At 42.7% G+C, this 18,018-nt stretch overlaps 2 protein-coding genes across 6 annotated transcripts; both read right to left on the bottom strand.

Moving 5' to 3' along the window:
* Window positions 1-57: 57 nt before the first annotated feature.
* On the bottom strand, window positions 58-4,744 carry LOC121945948 (Ras-related and estrogen-regulated growth inhibitor-like protein). Its single transcript, XM_042490329.2, has 4 exons — window positions 4,094-4,744; window positions 3,467-3,520; window positions 3,291-3,367; window positions 58-2,782 (listed from the first exon to the last, which is right to left on the bottom strand). The coding sequence occupies exons 1-4, from the start codon at window positions 4,194-4,196 to the stop codon at window positions 2,372-2,374; spliced, it is 645 nt and encodes a 214-aa protein (XP_042346263.1). The 5' UTR covers window positions 4,197-4,744; the 3' UTR covers window positions 58-2,371.
* A 131-nt stretch (window positions 4,745-4,875) lies between these two features.
* trim33l (tripartite motif containing 33, like) lies at window positions 4,876-17,955 on the bottom strand. Of its 5 annotated transcripts, XM_088084762.1 has the most exons (15): window positions 17,724-17,953; window positions 16,232-16,334; window positions 16,096-16,139; window positions 15,348-15,483; window positions 15,137-15,263; window positions 14,604-14,720; window positions 14,290-14,404; window positions 13,668-13,814; window positions 12,630-12,741; window positions 10,821-12,298; window positions 10,066-10,250; window positions 9,569-9,674; window positions 9,411-9,467; window positions 7,832-7,939; window positions 4,876-6,647 (listed from the first exon to the last, which is right to left on the bottom strand). In XM_088084762.1, exons 3-15 carry the CDS (start codon window positions 16,123-16,125, stop codon window positions 6,297-6,299), a joined length of 3,069 nt encoding a protein of 1,022 aa, XP_087940888.1. In that variant the 5' UTR covers window positions 16,126-16,139; window positions 16,232-16,334; window positions 17,724-17,953; the 3' UTR covers window positions 4,876-6,296. The 5 variants fall into 5 exon arrangements, 4 of the variants coding, with proteins under 4 accessions (XP_087940888.1, XP_087940889.1, XP_087940890.1 ...); XM_088084763.1 differs by lacking the exon at window positions 16,232-16,334; XM_088084764.1 differs by lacking the exon at window positions 4,876-6,647 and having other exon boundaries at window positions 7,843-8,755; window positions 17,724-17,955.
* Between the last annotated feature and the right edge of the window lie 63 nt (window positions 17,956-18,018).

The following is an 18,018-nucleotide window of genomic DNA, read 5'->3' as shown; positions in this document are numbered from 1 at the left end:
AAACAGAAAACAACCACATAAAAAAAAAAAATCACGAGTCATTTTAACGTCTGATGTGTCACACGTGACCTACAAACGCGTATAAATACGTAATCACACATAAACGGTCTCACTGAAGATCACAGCACTCACACCGAAACTATGATCGGTTCACCTCTGACGTCTGAAACGTGAAGCAGACATGTTTTCCACACGGGTGTTTTTGTAAACGTCTAAAAGTAAAAAACAATTCTGTCCTGACACACTGTTCGGAAATAAAAACTCCAAGTCCGAATGAAAACAGTTCAAATCCATCGGGAGTAAAACGGGCAGTTTATCAGAACGTTAACGCAAAGACGGAGCTGATGTTTGCGATCTGACGGCTGTTTGTCTAAAAATCTGAAGATTAGCTGCACATTTCTGTGTAAACATGAAAAAAGTCCTTCAGCGAGTTCGAAAAAGAGACATTTATTTCTCGTCTTTGTCTGATATCAGACACAATCGCCAACTCGCTGCACTCGACATAAAAACTATTCCAGCTGAACATCAGCGCTGATATTTGGTTGAATTAAGGTTGTGACGTCAGGGGACCAAAATTCAATGTCAGGAAAAAAATTCAATGTCAAGAATACGACAGACGGATGATGTGTTGTTGGTTTTACGTTGTGTTGTACATCTTCTAAACGCCTCATGCCAACGACATCTTGACGTAGAAAAATGAAATTTAGTCCTAATTTCAGCCTCCACACAGCGTGGAGTTCTGTCATAAAACATTTCAAATTACTCGATTTTCATTTAAACTAAAATTTAACATCTGGCTGATGTGAGAGTCCACCGTCTTTGTGACGTCTTCATGGCGTCCTGTGCCAGCCGGGATGATGTCGAGTGATGGCAGTGATGTCTTGCCTACAGCTTGTTATTAACCCTTAGTGGTTTGATAGATTGACGACCTGCCCGTGATGCTGACCGGTTGGCTTTTATTTTAAATCCACGTTTCATGTCACGACGGCAGATGAATCGGTCAATTCAAACTCAGAGTGGACGGATTTAAAGGTCTGAACCCTGACAAGTCGCGTCCACCATTCGACGAAATATCGTCTCATTTGTGACGTCTCACAGGAGACACGCCGACATTATGAACCCAAACTGTCTACACGACACTAGAAACAGTTTACAAAACCTTTCACGCTGCGTGGAGTTTTGTTTTCAGTTAAATGATTATTTTAGTTTTGGGACTAAACCTTTTTTTGCCTGATGATCTGAAGGTCGAATACTGAAACATTTCATTAAAATTAGACCGTGTGCCGGAGTTTTTCTCTCGGGACACATTTGGACGAGAACGGTCCTACTAGAAATGGAAAAGTCTTTCCTCTGTAGACCTACTTAAAAAAAAAAAAAAAATCTGCGTTCATATGATAACGTAAAAACAATCCTCGTGTACACGGATCTGGTCAGTTAGTCACTGTTCTCACAGGATCCGTGCATTATCCGTTTATATGGCTTCTCTTTGGAAATTTTAAAAAAGACAATTTGCCCAGGACTCAAAAGGTTAAATAAATATTTTTATTGTAAGAAAAAAAAAAAAAATTAAAAAATGACACTGGAACTCGGGTTAAAAAGTTTGCGCTCCGCTGCTACACGCCTGTTTGGAAATACATGCGTGAAGTTTTCTGACCTAAAACACAGTTTCTGTGTGGACAAAAGAGCGAAAAAATTACAAAAATACCCACGTCAATGCGTACCAAGCTCCGATAAACAAGAATCAATCAATAAACTTCTAAACCAGTTTGTGTCAACAGAGACACCAGTCAGTGACACTGGAGACTCACGTCCAGTTAGAGGCCGCAGAGTTCAGCACAACCGCGGCGTCTCTATTACGTGAGGGGTTCATCCTCTGAGGAGCGGGACGTTTCCATCCGCTCCAGACTGATGACGTTGTTTTTTACACGTTGATGTTTAGCAGCTACGATGTTCACCGTCTTTACCGTGTTTACCGTGTTCACCGTTTTCACCGTGTCAGTTTAGCATGTTAGCGTGCTGACATTAAACACGGTCCAGTCGAGGTTGAAAGTTTTTCGTTCCGAGGGTTTTTTCTCATAAACGATGCTGAAAGATCAGATGATCAAAAAGGTTATTACAGTTCATCATTAACACATTTTCACAAACCATCCAATAATAGTTCTTGAGATGTTTCAGCCGTTGCCATGGCGCTACCTCGGCACACGTTTTTCCGTCCGATCAGCTCGAGCCGTCTCTCGTCGCTCTGAAACACTTTCACGACTTTTCTTTCACAAACTTCACGTCGACGCGTTCTCTCAACCTGCCGCTGTCCATCACGCCTCTGACCTTTGACCTCACGAAGACAGTAGGTGATGTCACTGCGAGTTCTCGTCTACTCGGCTCGTTTCTTCGCGAACACGGCCGACACGCTCCGGACGATCCCTCGCACGCCGGCCGTGTTCTTCCTCAGCGCTCGGCTCTCTCTGACGAGGTCGACCAGCCGGTGGAACACCAGCAGGACGCCGTGGTACGTCTCCGCCGCCGACACCTCGAAGAAGGCGCAGTGTTGGGACAGAGCGAGCAGCTGTCCTTCCTCGCCGGAGACGCTGCGATGACGCCGGAGGTCTCGTTTGTTCCCCACGATGACGACGGGGACGGACGCCGGCTTCCTGCTGCGGCGGATCTGCTGCAGCTGCTGGCGGACCACGTCGAAGCTGCGGCGGTCGCAGATGCTGTAGACCAGGACGATCCCGTCGGCCCACTGCAGCTGTTTGTCAGTGATGGACGGACACGTCTCACCGTCCTAACGAAACAAAAACATTCACCGTTTACTAACGAATCAAACATTCGTTCTACTTTAAAGTCTGAAAATACGAAATAATATTAACGCTGCAGTTCCTCCGACATCCACCAGACGCCGCTGTTGTCAAACTACCGAAATGAATAATGAAACTTTAAACTTCGTCGGTTTTTACACACGAGCGCAGACTTTCAAAATAAATGTTTATGAACAAGAATTTAAAGCTCATTAAAAAACAATATTTTTTAGGATGTTACGTGTGTGTGTGTTTATGTAAATAAAGCGTATGTGTAAAGTATATATATATATATAAATATATATGCATGTTTATTATTTTACAGTAATCTTATTGTTTTTACTATATTTGTTTTTTTGGAAAACACATTATAACATCTGTTTTGAAAAAGTGCGTTATATCTGCATTTGTTATTATTTATGTAACCTCATTGTGTGTGTGTGTGTGTGTGTGTGTGTGTGTGTGTGTGTGTGTGTGTGTGTGTGTGTGTGTTACCTGTGTTTGTACAGAGTCCCAGATGTTGAAGCAGACCTCCTGACCATCGAGCCGCTCGATCCGACTGTAAACCGACTCTGAAACAGATCCAAACATCAGATCAGGTTATTATTATGTTTATGATAATAATAACAATATTACTAATAATAATAACGAGGATGAATGTGTTTTCTCACCGATGTCTCCGTACTCTCCAATAAACCTCCTGGTCAGAAATCTGACGGTGAGAGCTGCAGACAGACGGACAGACGGACAGACGGGTCATTGATATACAGCAGGAGAAACAGTCAGTCTCAGATTCGCTGACTTAAATATAGAAGAAATTTACCGGAAAAATGTACAATAAAAAAAGCAGGAGACACAAACGTGAACAAACATGCAAAGAGAACAGATGATAAGATGATAAGATGTGTGTTATTGTGACGGATTTTTTTCATAAGAGAAAACGAATAAATAATCGTGTTAACTGTCCGTCACAGTGTCAGAGCTGGATTTGATCTGAATCTTGTCTTTTAGAGGTCCAGAGTCCAGAATCAGATGCTTCAAAAACGTCTCCGTGTTTTTTAACACATGATGGCATGTTTTTCTGACAGTTGTTCATTGCAAAGCAGTTTCTATTTTATTAATAATAACAACAACAACAACAACAATAATAATAATAACAACAATAATAACAATAATAATAATAACAACAATAATAATAACAACAATAATAACAATAACAATAATAATGATAACAACAATAATAACAACAACAATAATAATAACAATAATAATAATAAATAACGTTTATGTGTTCTCACCAGACTTCCCGACGCTGTGAGCTCCCAGCAGCAGGATGTTTGCCTCCAGTCTCTGCTGGTTTCCCTCCATCGCCTCCACCCGAGGTTTAAGCTCCACCACCATCACGGCCCAACGCGATCCGGACTACAGGTACTGACAGCTTCAGGTCTTCTGGTTCAGATTCAGATCTCTGTTCAGATTCAGCTTCAGGTCTCTGTTCAGATTCAACTTCAGGTCTCGTGGTTCAGGTCTTTATATAAACCATGTGGGCGGGGCCTCAGAGCAGACTGCCGGCCGTGATTGGTTGATGCTGGGTCATTATTGTTAAAGAGAGGCTGGACTGAGATATGTGTGTGTGTGTGTGTGTGTGTGTGTGTGTGTGTGTGTGTGTGTGTGTGTGTGTGTGTGTGTGTGTGTGTGTGTGTGTGTGTGTGTGTGTGTGTGTGTGTGTGTGTTTACTGACTCATGCTGGAGTGTGGTGGACCAGCGTCGCTTTAAGTGTGGACCTTTTTTCTGTTGCTCATCAGAGAAAATTCATTCTTATGAATGTAGATTAAAATCACACACATTGTAAAACAGATTCAGTGCTTCTGATAACTCTTAAAGGGAATTATTGTAAAATATTGCAAATATTGTTGCTGACTTTTATATTCCCTTCATTGTATCCCCTATGACATCACAAGCACTCGAGTTTTTGGATATAGAGAAAACATGTATGTATTTTAAAAATGAGCATAATTACCCATTAATACAGCTCCGAGCCGTAAAAAGGTGAAGCATCCACAAAAGCTGAGCCTTAATATAAAGTTACAAAAGTTTTATTTCTGTGAAAATATAAAAAATATAGTTCAGGTTTTTAAGCGTCTGTTTCCAAACAGAAACATTAAAATAAACTGAAGTCACAAATCAAACCGTCCAATGTAAACATTCACATTATGTTTCGCCTCCTGAAAAGCAAACGCTGCCTGAGCTTAGGGACCGTTTGTTATTTATGAGGGGGGAGGGGTTGTGCAAAAAAGGGGAGGCGTGTCGACTCTTTTTAAGCTCTGAGGAGGGTCTACAACTTTATGTGGCTGTATTTTGTATTTATTTCACAGACAATTTAAAGAAAACATACCTTCAAACTCGAAGGCACATTTTCTTTAAAAATGACACCATTTCTCAGAGCCAGGAAGTGTAAAAACTAGTGCTGGGCATAGATTAATTTTTTTAATCTAGATTAATCTCACTGCAATCCTGTAGTTAATCTAGATTAATCTAGATTAAAATTATAGATTTGAATTTTGCCAAAGACATTCAAAATAATATCTATCTATCTAAATGATGAAAATGCATCACAAAATGCTTGAGAAAGCTGTTCTACTATAATATTTGGTAAAGAAAAATAATGTTCCATAAGATTTACTTATTTTGTTAAACACAGACATTTAGGAGCACAGGTTCTGTCTCCGTGTGGAAAAAGCTTTTTCCTGCTAACTGGAATGAACAGCAGAGGGCGCAGCCTCTGATAACATGACCCTAACTGAACTGTGGGCCTACATTAGAGGTCATGAAGAAGACCATTAACAGTCAGCAGCTTTGTGACACGGCTTGAGCCAATCACTCCGGTCACTCAGGCAGACCAGCTTCCGCCTTGTTCGCGCCCCCTCCGCGTAATTCGACCAGGTATACATCCGCGCTTAAACAACAAAGTGAAATTGGTGCCTTGCTCACTGTATAGACCCAACTTAGTGAATAGTTTATCGCGCGATAATTTCCTTATCGCGCGTTAACGGCCCAGCACTAGTAAAAACAGAAATTATTGTTGGATTTTTTAGATTTTCAGTGGTCCTTGGAAACATCAAGTGCCACAATTTCTTCCATCAGAAAAAAAAAACAAGCAAAACTGAGCTTAAAATTTGAAATTTGGCCAAATATAATCCGTCTGCACAAACAAAAACAAGCATTTTCCAGCAGTCACGGGGAGGCTCGAGGAAAACATTTGCAGCTTTAAGGAAGGGTCGAATTAAAATGTTGAAAAAAGTCACCCCTCTCCTCCGATAAATAAAGAACAGTCCCTGAAACAGAAATATGTGTTAAATCATAAATATGATCAGAAATCCTTACGGACAACAACTCCTTCAAAAAAAATGAAGTTTACAACAAAACTCTGAGTATCGACGAAAAATAGAGACGTACATAAACGACGTCAGACTCTGCAGCAACATGTGACAGGAAACACTTTCAACTCTGTTTGAACTCCCAGAATTCTCTCTTCGATGATGTCACGCTTGTGGTCGTCCCCTCGCAGGAGCAGTCGTCCGTCTTCGTCCTCTTTGACTGGGGCGTGTCCCTCTGGTCCAGAAAGTCTTTCAGCCTCTTTTTCGTCTCCTTCAGTTTGGACTCTCTGCTGGTCACCTTCGGCTCCTTTGATTTGACCTCTGACCCCTTCGCGGTCCCTCGTGTGTCGGACGCGTTGGAGCTGGACAAACGTCTGACGTCATCAGTGTCTCTGCTGCCTGATGGGAGAAGCTCTAAACTTTTCGTCCACCGGCTCCAAAGACTCTGCTGCAGTTTGTTCAGATCGACGTCGTCCTGGAAACACGAGAGTGACGGCTGAGTGACGGCTGAGTGACGGCTGAGTGACGGCTGAGTGACGGCTGAGTGACGGCTGAGTGATGGCTGAGTGACGGCTGAGTGACGGCTCCGACAGCCAATCAGAGCAGTGTACTGTAGCACCTTTTACGCTGCCGGTTCAGTGCAGGAATATCTCGCCGTTATGCGTCTCGCCTTTCGGTTTAAAAGGTAGTTCGAGGAATAGGAGGACAGAGTGGTCCCGCCTTTGAGCCGCCAAAACAGCGTCTATGTCGAAGAGCAGCTGACTGAATCATGAGCGGCGAGAGTTTTGGCAACGTGTAACGCATGAAGCGCACGCGGGAGATTTAAAAAGCAGCTGTTAGCAGCTAACTCAGACAACAGCAGCAGCCGAAAATGTCCGAAAATAGTGAAAAAGGATGAGGTCCAGGAGCTGTAACCCAAAACCTGGTCTGACGTCTTTTATCTTGTGCTGCGTTCGGACGGCTTTCATTAGCTATTTAACTCTTTAAAACCTCTTTAAAACATGAGGAAGAAAGGTGAATACTATCTGGCAAGAAGCGTCCCACAAATTACAAGAAATTAGTAAAAGGTGTCGAGAAAGTACCCAAAACTTAATTTAAAAAAGGGGTAAGATTATTTGAAAAAGATCAAAAACTCGGGAAAAACGGTCTCCTCCCAGGCTCCGTGTGTTACAGGGACACTACATGATTGTTATGACATGTTCTGTCGTTGTTTCGGACGCGCTGCTACACGTGTCTTCTGTTATGTATTATGTTTGTTATATTTCGAACGAGAGGCAGAGGCTGTTGTGTTAAACATCACGCTCGCTTCTGGGGTGCCGGCATGCTGTTTAACATCACAGCATGGAGCAGCGTGATGCTGCCGCCGTTTGGCTCCGTGTAAAAAATGCATAGGTTGCGTAAAGACTAGGGTTGCAAATTGTTAAAATTAACGATCGATTAATCATTTAATCGTTAGTTGAGAAAAACATAAAAAGCAAGCAGCATTTCATTGCCTATCGATTACTCGATTAACTTTCAAATGTTGGATTAAATTCTTAACGACCGATTATCGATCATTGGTTAATTGTTATTGTCCCTAGTAAAGAAGGGAGCAGCTCTATAGCGCCATCTCTATGTAAAAAATGCTACTAATGACCAACAGTTAATACATATTTGTACCTGTGAGGCGTCTTTGAACAGATTCCAGACGTCGGAGATAAAGTCTTCAGCCGTTTGATACGAAGGAGAAACGCCAATCAGACGCTCCGACATCAACATCACCTGAGACTGAAGACAACGAAACATCACCATCATCATCATCATCACCACCATCATTATCATCATCATCATCACCATTATCATCATCATTATCATCATCACCATTATCATCATCACATCATCATCATCATCACCACCATCATCATCACATCATCATCATCATCATCACCACCATTATCATCACCATCACCATCATCACCATCATTATCATCATCACCATTATCATCACCATCATCATCCCCATAATCATCATCATCTTCATCACCACCATCACCACCATCATCTTCATCATCATCATCATCATCTTCATCTTCATCATCATCATCACCATTATCATCACCATCATCATCATCACCATCATCATCCCCATAATCATCATCTTCATCACCACCATCATCACCACCACCATCATTTTCATCATCATCATCTTCATCATCATCACCATCACCATCATCTGCCCTGAAGAGGCTGCATCAGCTTCAGTTAGAGCTCCACCTGCTGGTAAATATACTGTCTTACACAGTAATGAAGTATTCAGATCCTTTACTGCAGTTTAAATACTAACAACTAAAAATGCTCTGTTGTTGTTGCAGTAGAAGTTCTCTCAGGAAGGGTATGTGTGAGTAAAATGTAGTTAAAGTATAAAATGTCACCTGTGAATGGTATACTACGATAAATGATGTCATTAGATGATCACGAGTCGAGCATTGATGTAAAAGCAGGATTTTACTGTTTTAGTTGTATTAACATTCACATGAGCCAAAACAGGAAGTCGATTCACAGTCGTGGACCTCTGCGTCCGAGGTCAGCGTGTCGTTACACCTCCTGAAAGGAAACACTGCCTGAGGTGTGTTTTCTTGAGAAAAATCTCCACAATTACACCATGTATCACAGCCGGAAACGGTAAAAACAGACATTAATGCTGAATTTTCAGATTCCCGACTGTCCTCGGACACATCAAGTGTGACAACTGCTTCCATCAGAAGAAAAAATAAAATACAATAACCGAAACTGAGCTTAAAATGTGACCTTTGGCCAAAAATAAACCGTTTGCATGAACTAACCAGGATGCACGACAAGAGATAAAAAAAGAAAAACAACACATTTTCCACCATTTTTCACACGAGGAGGCTCGAGGAAAATATACGTAGCTTTAGGGAAAGGTAAAAAAAATATATATAAAAAGTATAAAGATCAGTGCATCTGTGGTCAACACGTTATCAAAAAACAAGGAAACAAAGACAGAACTACTTTTTGCTTTTTCTTTTATTTTCTTTTACTTTCTTTTTTATATTATAATTTATATTATAATTGTGAATATTGTTTTTTATCTTTTCTAGCTATTTTTTAACTTATTTGGATATTTTCTTCCTGGTTTAAATATGAGTTATCTGCTGTTTTAGTGTAAAACTGTTATAAACAAAGAGATAAAAGACAAAAAAAAACATGTTATTGTGTTGTTACAGGTGGACAAACTGACCTGAGACAGTCGAGCGCAGCCTTCGACCTTCAGCTGCAGCAGGAGACTCTCGCACCTCTGTGAGACACAAACACACAAACATTAAAACCTTCAGCATCCGCACGGCTTCTGTCAGCTCACACGGCAGGAGACGCCGAGATCCAAGCGTGGACGCTGACCCTCTGGTCCGGCAGGCTGAGGCTCCGAGGCCTCTGCGGTCTGTCGGAGCTGAAGGGGTCCGAGGGGTCCGTCAGGTCCTGACACAGAGAGCAGATCCACTCTGACCTGCGAGACAAAGAGGAGGGACACAGTGACACCACTAAGGCTTGAAAAGACGTTAACAGTTTTTTGTGGGCTTTAAAGTGGAAAACAAAAATGCCGTCCTCTTCCTGTTTTGGTTCTGCAGTTGTTGGTTAAAGGTGAAAATTTCAAAGATCAAAGACTGAAATTATTCTGCAGATTTTTCAGAGTCAACTTTCACTTTTTAAAAAAAGTCTTTTTTATTTTGAGAAACAAACTTGACAGCTGAGGTTAAATAAAGTTTTGTTTAGTATTTGTGTGTTTATATGTCTGAAGGTCTGAGGACAGACCTCATCACCATCACTTTTTCTTTGTTTCGTAACCTTTACAAAAGCCACTGATCCACTGATCGATTGATCCACTGATTGATTGTTACCATATTTCAGGTCTGATCGGAGGAACGTGACAGTCTCGGTGGTATCCTCGACCGCAGGCCGTACACACGATGGAGCCGCAGGCTGATCGACAGGCGGAGCAGGTGACCATCGTCAGAACCACAGGAGACTCCGGCGACGACGGCGGCATCTCGGCGTTGTCGTCTGTGACATCATCGGCGTTGGACTGTAACACAATAAAGAGGAACCACGGATGTATAAAGAGATCTGGATACAGTAAGGCATCCCACACATTCATGAGTTTGTGGCGGCCTGCAACGATTTGAATCATTCAGTCGGAGCGCTGCTGAAAAACATCCGCTCCAATTTACAGAGGGGACACAGAATGATACGAAGGGACACACGAGCAATTAAATAATCACAATAAAAAGTTGCTGTCATCCCCGAATTCACCGCGGAGGCACGCCACAAAAACGTTTCTTTAGGATTCAAATTAACACACGGTGAATAATTGATACACAAACCGTCATTTTGCAGGTGAAAATCACATGATCCTGATTCACCGTTTCAACTCTACCTGTGTTGCCTCATTTCAAAATAAAAGCGCACTATTATTTAAGACAATAAACCTCAAAGTGCGTTCAAAGAACCAGATTATCTGTTCGAGAATTAACAGGATTATTTAAAGCTGACAACAGCGCGTCAGTCTGAATACGTTAGGAGAACACGTCGATTTCCTGCTCTGTAAAATATCAAATATTCAACTTTGTTTAATTATTTACAGGTGACTTCCTACCTGAGAGTCCTCGCTCATCTCTTCCAGGTAAATCTCATCCTCTGCGTCACCGGGGACCAGCCGAAAACCAGGGTGAGTGCTGCCGGGGCGAGGCGGAGACACCGGCAGCCTGAACAGAGACACGCGGGGCTGCAGAGGACCTGGACTGCAGCCGAAGTAAGCTGCTTCAGACTCTGTGTCGGACAGTTCAGGTTCCTCAGCGTCTCTGTCGGATAGTTCAGGTTCCTCAGCGTCTCTGTCGGATAGTTCAGGTTCCTCAGCGTCTCTGTCGGATAGTTCAGGTTCCTCAGCGTCTCTCTCCCGTCCTTCAGGGGCAAATTTAGGTTCTTCAGCTTCACTCCCGGATACAGGTGCAGATTTTTCAGTTTCTTTGTCCAGTCCTTCAGGTTCTAAAGTTTTAATGTCTAATATTACAGGCCAGGCGGGTTCCCCTGTGGGTTCTTCAGACACGGTGGATGTCGGCTCGTTCTCTGCAGGTTCCTGCCGCTTCACAGCGACCTGCTGCACACTGCGATCACAGGGAGAGTCCGCCACCGCCCGCACCACGGGGTTCTGCTGCTGGAGTTTCAGAGAAGAAGGAACAGGGCTGATTTCTGGGTGTGTGAGGACCCGTAAACATCCCACCGGCTCTAAAGGTTGTTTGTGCTGTAAATGACTCGGCACGTCGGTAGAACCGGCGGTAGAACCGTTGGTAGAACCGGCGGTGAGAGGCTGGTCGGAGGACGGCGCACAGCTGAATGGTTGACTTGTTCGATCCCTCAGAGGTTGTTGTTGGCTCGGCGGCGCCACGTGACTCGGTCCGTTGTTTCCTGTGGTGGCAGCGGGAAGTATCTGATGACTGTTGACCGGGGCCGCGCTGAGCTGGATGATTTTTCCCAGCATGCTGTTCTGCTGTTTAGGCTGCGTTTTGCCAGCGGAGGCCTGACTGAGCAGCAGCTGAGGCACGACGGACGGCAGGGAGAAGGACACCTGGTACAAAGTCTGATTCTTGTTCAGCAGGGCGGTGGTGGCGGGCCGGTTCTGAGAGGGGGCGGACAGTGCGTTCGAAACGTTGAGGGACTGACCTGCGGTGGGCGGCATGAGGATGCTGACGGGGTTCAATTTCACCGTTTTGGAAACAGGCACAAACACCTGAGTTTGGCCCTGCAGGCGAGACAGCGAGCACGGATGCTGGACGGTTGGACCGTTAGCTGCATCGGTCGTCATCGCGGGAGCGTTGGGTTGGTTAACTCTCTGGCTGGAGGAGGACAGAAGACCAAGCTGATTGGACGAGGGCTTGGACGAAGTAGAGGAACACTGGACCAAAACTGGGGAGCAAAGTGAGGCCGGTAGATCTAGACTGGTCCTGGTCTGGAGGAGGGGTCTGGAGGGGGGAGCAGGACAGGTGGAGGTCTGAGAGGAGGAGGAGGCGGCAGCTGGAGCGCTCTGATTGGAGGTTTGTGAGACGGAGAAAGGGACCCACTTCACTTCAAGTTTACCTGGAAACAGAAACGTCACGTCAGAAACAGCACGGACGTATTCAGAAGATCTGGATACAGCACAGGCGCAGGGCTTTATCCTCTCCTATGAGAGCTGCTCAGTAGCGCATGACGCAAAAAAAATGCTGTTTGAAGTACCGAGATCTTCCGCGTTACCGAGCCAAAATGGCGCGCATAAAAAACGCTACTTTTACAGAACAACAAGAGGAAGTCATTCCTCCAGTCGAGCCGCCGATGAACACAAGGACTAAAAAGATTTCCCTCAAAACTGAACTGTAAAAAAGTAAAGTGCAGAAACACGGAGACGAACCGCCACAAAATCTCAACCTACCGAAGTTCAAAACGGCCTCCATAGACGGTTTGTCAGTGACGACGCTGAGCACAGACATGGTCTCAGGAGGGGACACGTCCTGATCAGGGAAGTCCTTCAGATGAGACTCAATCTGCAGACAGGAAACACATTAACCTTCAGACACCTGTAACCAATCAAAACTATTCTCTGCGGTTAACCCTTTTAAATCCGGGTGAATCCGCCTGACTTCTGTCAAAAACATGGGAAGAAGGCGAAGAGCAACCTTCAGAAGAAATGACCAGAATTAGCAAGAAATATGTCAAAAGTACAAGAAAATTACATGAAAATTAGAAAAATAAAAATCATATATAAATGCACAAAAACCCAACAAAGTAAGAAAAACAAACAAAATGATTTCAATAATTTTGAATATATCAATATGACAATTATGAATATAGTTTTCTGGACATTTCTCGTTTACTTAAAAAAATAATAATTTTCTAAAATAGAACTTATAATTTTAATTAGATAAAATAATTAGAATTACAGTTCTCTGGAAATTTTACCCTACCTTTTTCAAAAATAATTTCTAAATCTTCTAGTTTCTTGCAGTTTGTGTGACATTTCTTGCTCACTGCATTTTTCCAACGTTCTGGAAATATATCGATGTGCTCGGCGTTCAAAGGTTTAATAACTTGTAAAAAGCGTCTGGTCGATGTTAACAGATTACATCCCAAATCCAAACCATCCAAACAAAACAAATCTACACCAGAAAGAAAAGGAGCGGCGTTTGCGGCTGATTCGCACACAGAGCGCCTCCTCTGGTCGGTGAAGGTTTCACATCTGTGATTTCAGAACAAAGAAAGGCGTAAACGGGCCCTTCAAAATAAAATAACAAGCATCTTTGGAGCTTGCTGCTTGATGTCATTGTAAGAGATTTAATCTGACTTTATTTTTTTTTCAGAAATACACTGTTCCTGCAATGCATCGTGGGATTTTATCCGCTGTCATCCAGTTCTTCTTGACACAAACATCTGGGATCTTCATCCAGCTGCAACTTTGAGATCAAAAATGTACCTGAGCTTTGAAGGTCTGCAGGGTCGACAGGTCGTTGGTTTTTCTGGCTTGTTCTGTAATTTCAGTCACTAACTGCTGATTCTCCAGCAGCCGCTTCATCATTGCGATCCTCGACTGGATCACGCTGCACTCCGAGTCGGACACCGTCTGCTCGACAAACACAAACATTTACATTTAGTGTCCAGAAGCTGTAACCCGTCAATCACCGGCACGTCTACACGATGTTAGAAAAGGTTGCATTATTGCGTCAGTTCGACTAAAACTGGACTTTTAAAACACGGGAACATGTTAGACCTACCGAAATTAGACTAAATCGAATTTTTCAAAATCAGACAAACACACCCAGATAATGTGACTGAAGTGGAGCCTCAGTCGGACTTTAACTGGACTCTGCGTTCTGGGCGTGCCTCCCTCGCTCGCTAGACTTAGGGACTGTTTGTTATTTCTGAGGAGGAACAGGATGCTGCAACTAAGACTAACTAAGGCCCATTTTTACACAGCATGTGTCAGCAGCCTCGCCGAGCTGCAGCGTGTTTCCTGCTTGTGGTGTTCACACATGCTGCGTTTGTGCCAAATCTGAAGAAAGTCCTGTCGCCGGCGTGGAGGCAGGACCAACTGTTACCTTGACTTCCTTCATGATTTCTTTCATCCTCTCCCCGACAAGATGAGTTATAAGTTTGTACGACCGCTGCAGCTCAGTCCTCAGATTATTTTTACCCCAGGTGATGTTCTGCAGCCTGAAACACCACAACACAGCACAGATTTCATTTAGAGATGTACAGGTGACCCTTTACAGGTGAGGTGCTCTTTTAACTGTCACAGGAACTGTTTGACACTTTTTACGCACTTTTATTCTTCCTGTTGTGATAACTGTGTGTGTGTTGATGCATGTGTCCTAAATGTAGTTTTCAGACTGTTATCCTCTGCAGACTGCACCTGGTCTCCATGTCCAGCAGATTCTGTTTCAGTTTGTCTCTCCGCGCTGTGATCGGCAGAACCAAGACGTCCAGCTGCTTCCTCAGGCTGACCAACGCTTCACTGACAAACTGATACCTGAGAGGAGGAGGAGGAGCAGGAGGAGGAGGAGGAGCAGGAGGAGGAGGAGGAGCAGGAGGAGGAGCGGCAGAGACAGAGAAAAGTGGATCTTTATAAGGACGTTTATCTTTCTACAGAATCAAAAAAGGGTAAAAAAATATTTTTGAAGTAGTAAATGTAAGTATTAAATCGGTGGTTGGTTTGAAGAGCATGACTCCTTTTGACAGAAAGAAAATAAAAGACGTTTAAATTAAATCTGAATTTTTTTCCGGCAATTTAGAACTCACAAATTCAAATTTAAGACCATTTAATGACCTCGAAGGTGTAATGTTTATAAAAATGGAATTTAAGACTTTTCAAAGTCCTGCAGACGCGCTGTTCAAACACGAGCGTGAATGAAGTATTTCTGCCGTCTTTAGCGAGGATCTGCGTACCTGTGGCTCATGTGAGCCGTGAGCTGACAGTCTCTGCAGGTGAGCTCCCTGCAGGTGAAGCAGTAGAGTTTGAGCGGCTCGGCCGGGTGCAGTCTGCAGAACTTGACGGGAGGAGTTGAGACGCCTCCTGCGGACAGAAAACGGACATTTTGAAACATCCTGCATCAGACAGCAGATCTGACTAAACTTTATCGACCCTCAGAGACGCGACCTGCTGGCGGCTGGTTGAGGATCCGGTGAGACCTGGTGACCGTGACTCTGCGATGAGCCGACACGCAGACGTCACACAGAGCTTCGTTACAGTCCACGCACCAACATCTGGCGGAGGAGGCGTCGCAGCTGCTGCACTAAAGACGAGACAGGAAGGGGTTAATAACAAGGACTCCACTGCAGCACTCATTTAAAGGTACCTGTACTTCACACGAGTATTTTCATTTTCACGGTTCATATACAGACAGATTTTTCAAATTCAGACAGGATCAGAGCTGAATTTTCGGGTGTAACTGTGAGGCTGTTTTCAAAGAAGACATAACCTCTGAAGGCAGATTTTCTTTTTTTTTAATGTGGGCATTTATTTAATTTTTTCCATTAAATTTTTCTGTCAAGTTTTAAATTTCAGATTGTTTTTTCTTTCAAATTTTTGGGGGTTTATTTTCTCTTTAAAAAATTATGCTGATTTTTATTATTTACATTTGTTTTCTTTAAAAGAAATCACCTAAATTGACACAATTTCTTCCGACCAGAATCTGTAAGAACAGAAACCATCATCGGATTTTCAGATTTGGGACAATCCTTGAGTGCATTCACTCAGATGTATTTTTTTTCCTGCACTACATTTGTCTGACAGTTTCAGTTACTTTTCAAATTACAGTTTTTAATTCTGTCCAGTGAAGACTTTGTATCTCCACGTGTGTTAACGTTGTGAATGTGAAACGTCTCTGAGCCAGAGTTCAAGTTACCTGCTGACTGAGATCTGCTGTCGTCTCCATGTTGGAAAGAAACCCTAAAAGACAGAGAGGGTTTTAAATCAGATGAATACAAGATACCTTTAATGCAACAACAATCAACAAAAAGACCATGAAAAACACGACGCACAGTATGTTCCTGTGAAGCGCTCCTCCTGTCGTCACTTTGTCTGCACCTCGTTTCTCGTCCACAGAACGTGAATTTAATGCCTTTTAAGGCTTTCTAAGGATCCCTGGAAGTTAAAATATATTATAGAGTGTACATGAGTATACATCATATATAGTGTTCAACACGCGTGTAAATAAATACAATCTTAACTTTGTGTGAAAGTTCACTGTGTTACTTTCAGGAGTCACAAAAACGAGGTTGAATATGTCTGATTGTCTGTCTGCGTCTTATTTAAAATCTCAGTATTAAATACAGCTCATCTTCTTTGTTTTTCCCTCTTTACGACCTCAAAACACACGAAAACAACAAGTAAACAGGTTAAAACAACAAGTAAACATTAAAACAAGTAAACAGATTAAAACAACAAATAAACAGATTAAAACAAGTAAACAGATTAAAACAACAAATAAACAGATTAAAACAAGTAAACAGATTTTACAAAACAAGTAAACAGATTAAAACAACAGGTAAACAGATTAAAACAACAAGTAAACAGGTTAAAACAACAAGTAAACCGGTCAAAACAACAGGTAAACCGGTTAAAACAACAGGTAAACAGATTAAAACAACAGGTAAACCGGTTAAAACAACAGGTAAACAGATTAAAACAACAGGTAAACCGGTTAAAACAACAGGTAAACAGATTAAAACAACAGGTAAACCGGTTAAAACAACAGGTAAACAGATTAAAACAACAGGTAAACCGGTTAAAACAACAGGTAAACCGGTAAAAACAACAGGTAAACAGATTAAAACAACAGGTAAACCGGTTAAAACAACAGGTAAACAGATTAAAACAACAGGTAAACCGGTTAAAACAACAGGTAAACAGATTAAAACAACAGGTAAACCGGTTAAAACAACAGGTAAACAGATTAAAACAACAGGTAAACCGGTTAAAACAACAGGTAAACCGGTAAAAACAACAGGTAAACAGATTAAAACAACAGGTAAACCGGTAAAAACAACAGGTAAACAGATTAAAACAACAGGTAAACCGGTAAAAACAACAGGTAAACAGATTAAAACAACAGGTAAACCGGTTAAAACAACAGGTAAACAGACTAAAACTTCGCTCCTCTGCGTGTATCCGGTGAATCTGAAGCGAACTTCAGCGCCTCGTTGTTGCTCAAACTAAAGTTTCGCTTCTTCTGGCTGTTTGTGTCGTTACAAATGTAACGTTTTTGTCGTTACAGACACAAACGTTACATTTATAGGTGGCGGCGTTAATATTAGCCACATTTAAGGCGAATAACGTTAGAAAACATGAATTAGCCTCCTGCTACTTTCACTATCTCGCCGGAAGTTGAGTCTGCGCTCGTTTCTGGCGATGAGAGTAAACAATACGAGTACATAGTGTTTTGACAAAGTTTACTGTTTTAAAAACGACTTAAAGTTTCTTTTAACCCTTAAACGTAACTTTTAACGTAACTTTTAATGTAACCTGGCTCACCGTTATGTGAAGTCGCTTCCTGCTGATCCTCTCCGCCCACAAAATAAAAGCCGCAGAAAACAAACGTGAAAAATCTCCGTTAAAGTTTCATTTTCCGTTTTTTCGGTTCAGTCGGCGGTTTAGAGGTCCTCCCTGGACCCGGTACAGTACTGAAATCGGGTTCAGCTCACGCGGACCCTGATCAGGATCAACAGACGACCCGCTAACCAGTGACGTCAGCGGCGCCAACCCGGCGCGAGGCCAGTCGAACATCCTGCGGGATTTTCACAATAAAACAAAGCTCATAGATATATTT

Source organism: Plectropomus leopardus, chromosome 11 (assembly GCF_026936395.1).
Source record: "Plectropomus leopardus strain MGB_pleo_1.0 chromosome 11, ASM2693639v1, whole genome shotgun sequence".
Taxonomy (NCBI): Eukaryota; Metazoa; Chordata; class Actinopteri; order Perciformes; family Serranidae; genus Plectropomus; species Plectropomus leopardus.
This window is presented reverse-complemented; position numbering and strand designations above follow the sequence as displayed.

Bases quoted from the DNA above. Each gene is read 5' to 3' on its own strand.
- LOC121945948 (XM_042490329.2), bottom strand. From the start codon at position 4,196: ATGGTGGTGGAGCTTAAACCTCGGGTGGAGGCGATGGAGGGAAACCAG. The intron at 3,521-4,093 runs GTGAGAACACAT...GTCTGTCTGCAG, and splicing joins TCACAGCGTCGGGAAGTCTG to CTCTCACCGTCAGATTTCTG. The intron at 3,368-3,466 runs GTGAGAAAACAC...GATCTGTTTCAG, and splicing joins TGGAGAGTACGGAGACATCG to AGTCGGTTTACAGTCGGATC.
- trim33l (XM_088084762.1), bottom strand. From the start codon at position 16,125: ATGGAGACGACAGCAGATCTCAGTCAGCAG. The intron at 12,299-12,629 runs GTAGGTTGAGAT...TTCTGTTTCCAG, and splicing joins GGAGGCCGTTTTGAACTTCG to GTAAACTTGAAGTGAAGTGG. The intron at 9,675-10,065 runs GTAACAATCAAT...TTTGTCTCGCAG, and splicing joins CCGATCAGACCTGAAATATG to GTCAGAGTGGATCTGCTCTC.